Here is a 5,057-nt window from a genome sequence, read left to right on the forward strand (position 1 = left end):
TATATATATATATATATATATATATATATATATATATATGAGAGAGACCCCTCAGATAACCAAATCCTTGTGAGTGGATTTAGTAACTGAAAAAAAAAACCCATTGTGTGTGTGTGTCTCCTTGTCTTGATGTGATGATGAGCATTGCTATCATACATGCAGTAGGTGTGTGTTTCCAATTTTCTATGAAAAATATCTTCCATGGGAAATATTACCTTCCTGGAAACAGGTAAGGGTCAGTGACAGGAAGAGCATTTGGCTTTAGAAAATATGCATCAATGAATTATGTCTGACTCATGCAAGCATGGAGAAATGGGCATTAAACCAACAATGATCCTAGCAGTGATGGGATATATATTGTAAATAATTTATTTTCTTTGTAGGTCTTTGAAGTGAATGCTTCGTCAGTTCGCAGTGGGAAGAAAATCTTAACCCGATTACAAGAGGCCACACAATCTCATCAAGTCAGTAAAGACAAATCTGACTCGACTAACCTTCCTCAGCCTTCAACAGGTAAAGTTTTTAAAAGATTTCACAAATTCACTCCCCTTCTTATTAATTCTCAAAGTTTTCTTTAAAATAAAAGAAAATCAAGAACAGATTAACTGAAAAGAACTTCCGTTTAATGTCACAATACCTTTAGTTCTTTTAACCAAATGGATTAATATCATGGCTATGCGGGTAAGAAGTTTGTTCTGTTGCCACATGGTTCTGAGTTCAATGTCACTGCACAGCACCTTGGCCAAATATCTTCTAACATGGCCTTGAATTAACCAGTACCTAGTGAAACAATTGTAGGAGTGCTGTCATGATATACTGCTTGCCTTCAATTTCTGATGGAGTTACAAACTGCCACCAGGACATACTAGTCTCCTCCTCTGCTGCAATTAATTTCAAATCTCTGGTGTCTATTAATGATTTGCCTGTCCATTCCTTGAGCTTGTTCCTTTCCTCTTCCACAATTCCTTTTAAAAATGGTCTTGACAAGGCCTCTAGATATGACATTACCATCTCATCTTTCTTTTTTTCACTGTCGTGAGGTCTTCATGGGAGAGGGGATTATATGATGCTGGATGGCCATTTGTGATGTCCAAATATGAGATCCTTAATATGTATAACATCTCATTTCCATCTCTCTCTCTCTCTCTCTCTCTCTTTCTCTCACTCAATCTTTCTCATATATTATTTTTGGTTGTCTACCTCTTACCTATCTTTTTTTTTGAAGCATCTCTTCCTTCTATGTGTCCCTCTTTAATAAGGTCTCCTGCTTTCTGTCTCTCTTTCTCTGCTGGGAAACTCTATGTGCTTGATGTTTTCAGGACAGGAACCAGTACATGCAAGAGTCTTGTTCTTCATAGTGTCGTTTAGCATCAAGTCAACTCTGATTGTGTAGAACTAAGTGGAACCAAAGTGGTCTTGCCTTGACAATTGTATTGTTTATTTTTTGGACAGTCTGTCTAGGATTACATTACCCAATGTCTTCTTTCACATGGGTGTAGTTATTATTCTTTATCCCTTACATTTGCTTTCTTCCTTCAGGCCTATAGTCCAAGATACCCTCCCTCCAGGACTAGCCAATCTTTTATTCAGATACACTGTATCTAGGTCTACCTTCTACAGTGTGTCCATTCACTTTCTGAAATGATAGACAAGGCTGTTGTTGAACAAGTCAAATCTGCTTCTATAGAACTAAGGTCAAAGACATCCTCCACCCTTGTAACCTTCCCATCTTTAATCCAGACATAATGCACCTAGGAATCCATTATTCAATGTGTTCTTTTTGTTATTGGCCTGGTGATATTGTTTGTTTCTTTTTATGGCTAGTTTTCCATGCTAGCATAGATTAGATGAATGAGTATGTTATTGAGGTATTGTTTAACAGCAGGATACTCTCCCTGTTGCTAACCCTTACCCGATTTTCAAGTTAGGGCTGTTTTATTTCACATATTTTCAGGGGCTCAAAGTTAGACAATTTATTGACAGGAGAAGAGGTAACAACACTTTATAGCTCACACTATTCAGAGAAGTGTAATTATAAACAAATACACATGTACATGTGTGTGTGTATTCAAAAAATAGACTCCCTCAAATGTCAGTGGGAGTCTTTAGAAGTAGTAGACAGTTTCTGTTACTTATGTGACCAAGTTAGTAGCAGTAGAGGTTGTTCCGAAAGCATAGCTGCTAGAATAAGAATAGGCCGGGCAAAGTTCACAGAGTTACTACCTCTGTTAGTAACAAAGGGCCTCTCCCTCAGAATGAAAGGCAGATTGTATGATACTTGTGAATGAACAGCTATGCTACATGGTAGTGAGACATGGGCTGTGACTACTGAGGACATATGAACGCTTGAAAGAAATGAAGCCAGTATGCTCTGCTGGATGGGTAATGTCAGTGTGCATGCATGACAGAGTATCAGTGATTTGAGAGAAAAACTGGGTATACAAGGCATCAGATGTAGTTTGCAAGAGAGAAGACTGCTCTGGTATAGCCATGTATTGTGTATGAATGAATACAGTTGCATTAGGTGGTGCTAATCTCTAATTGTAGAAGGAACATGTGGAAGGGGTAGACCCAGGAAGACATGGAATGAAGTGGTGGGAAAGGATATACAAACAATGGGACTCACAGAAGAGATGACTGGGAACTGAGACACTTGACGATTTGCTGTGCTTGAAAAGACACGTCCACCTAAGTAAAAGTGTGGTTGTCCTTGCATACAAGATTGTCCCCTTGCATCCTTTTCCAGTTGAGCATTCCTAGGCTCATAGGTGCTGGTATCACATAAAAAGTACCTGTACTGGTGAAAATGTAAATGCACCTGTGCCGGTGCTGCATAAGAGCACCCTGTACACTCTGTAAAGTGGTTTGTGTTAGGAAGGGCATCCAGCCGTGCTAAAACAGGCATGGATCCTGGGCAGCTCCTGTCAAACTGTCCAACTCATGCCATCATGGAAAACAGACATTTCATGATGAGATATATATATAGATCGTTGCCAGTACCCCTGGACTGGCTCTTGTGCGGGTGGCACATAAGATACACCATTTTGAGCGTGGCCGTTTCCAGTACCGCCTGACTGGCCTTCGTGCGGGTGGCACGTAAAAGCACCCACTACAATCTCTGAGTGGTTGGCGTTAGGAAGGGCATCCAGCTGTAGAAACTCTGCCAAATCAAATTGGAGCCTGGTGTAGCCATCTGGTTTCACCAGTCCTCAGTCAAATCATCCAACCCATGCTAGCATGGAAAGCGGACGTTAAACGACGATGATGATGATATATATATATATATACATACACACACACACACACACACACACACATGAGAAGTTACCCAAAAGAAACCAGAATTTTGCAATATTGTTTTATTCACTTAGTTTTATATGTTTACACTTTTATCACCTTCAGAGTATTCTCCATTTGAAGCAAGGCATTGGCCCAGATGCATTTTCCACTGTTCGAAGCAGTCCTGGAACTCTTTGCAAAGTGATGCCTTTTAACGCCTCTGTGGTTTTTTTCTTCACTTTTTCCCCATTTGCAAAAACGTTTTCTTTTGAGGACTTTTTTCATTCAGGGGAACAAAAAAGTAGCAGGAAGAAAGATCAGGCCTATAGGGAGGGTGGGTAAGTGAGGTCATGTCATTTTTGACATCAACTGTCCTACACTCAACATGGTGTGTGCAGACACCTTGTTGTCACAAAACCACCACTCTCCACTTTGTCAGAGGAAGGCGTTTTTGCCTCACCGTGTCTTGCAAATGCTTCAGAACTTCCATGTAAAATGTCTGGTTAACAGTTTGACCAGGAGGAACAAATTCCGTGTGGACAATTCCTTTCGCATCAATGAAACAAATCAGCATCGTCTTGACATTTGACTTCACTTGACGTACTTTTTGGGGGCGTGATGACATTGAATGCTTCCATTGACTTTATTGTTGCCTCATTTCTGGGTCATAGTTGTGGCACCGGCTTTCCTCACCAGTGATGGCCTTCATAAAAAGGTTCGGCTCAACTTCCAACTGTTCTTTCAGTTTATGACTCGTATTAAGTCGTGACTGCTTTTGATCTTCCTTGAGGAGGCGAGGCACAAATTTTGCTGCAACTCTTTTCATTTGCAATTCCTCTCAAAATTCGTTGGTAGGTGCTCCAAGATACACCAGTCATATCAACAAGTTCATCAGTCCTTCAGCAATGGTCCTCCAAAATCAGTTCATGAATTTTCATGATGTTTTCATTCATTCAGGAGGTCAACAGTCGCCCTGAACGAGGTTGGTCTTCATGTGACAAGTGACTATTTCTAAAGCATGGAAACCACTCTTAAAGTTGTATTTTGCTCATGGCAGCATCCTTGTAAGCTGTTTGAAATATGACAACAGTTTCGGCTGCCATTTTCCCAAGCAGAAAACAGAATTTTACAAAAGCACACTGTTTCTTCATTTCAGCCATTGTAAAAATCAATGAACAGAGGAGAAGCACTGCAAAACAAAGATGCACAATGTGGGAGTATGACTTCAATCGCAGCCTCTGGTTGGTAGACTGATGCCTGAGTGTCACAACAAGTTGCTTCTAGCAGCAGAAGCCTCAACTACAACAGGCTTGTCCCACAGAACATTTCTGGTTACTTTTGGGTACCCCCTTGTATATGTGTGTGTGTGTTTATGAATTTGTGTTGCAAGATTCCTGATATGTGTTGAAACAGATATTGTTGTATTTCAGGATGGTCATTTTTTTTCTTCCAAATAAACACACACACTATATATTCGTTCTTCATTTGTTTATTACTCTTCTTATTTTAACTCATGTCCATTGTCTGGAATTCTTTCATCACACACCTGTAACCTCTTCAGTGACACTTTCTGTCCTTGTATGTAATATCTGCTCCACTTAGTCCATTCTGTTCTTCTAGACAGAAAGTGTCACTGTAGAAGTCATAGATGTGTAACGAAAGGTTTCTGGATAAGGGACATGTGTTAAAATAAGAACAATAATAAACGAGTGAAGGACGAATATATAGTGCATGTGTTTATATGGCAAAAAAAAAAGAATGACCATCTCGAAGTACAA

General features: G+C 39.8%; 1 protein-coding gene across 1 annotated transcript in view; it reads left to right on the forward strand.

Moving 5' to 3' along the window:
• The window catches only part of LOC106870293 (ATPase family AAA domain-containing protein 5), a 79,064-nt gene that overhangs the window by 34,810 nt on the left and 39,197 nt on the right, over positions 1 to 5,057 (forward strand). The window contains exon 10 of the mRNA XM_014916318.2: positions 384 to 513. Within this exon, the coding sequence (XP_014771804.2) occupies positions 384 to 513 (130 nt within the window). The remainder of the gene's footprint in view (positions 1 to 383; positions 514 to 5,057) is intronic.

Source organism: Octopus bimaculoides, chromosome 21, assembly GCF_001194135.2.
Source record: "Octopus bimaculoides isolate UCB-OBI-ISO-001 chromosome 21, ASM119413v2, whole genome shotgun sequence".
NCBI classification, from domain to species: Eukaryota; Metazoa; Mollusca; class Cephalopoda; order Octopoda; family Octopodidae; genus Octopus; species Octopus bimaculoides.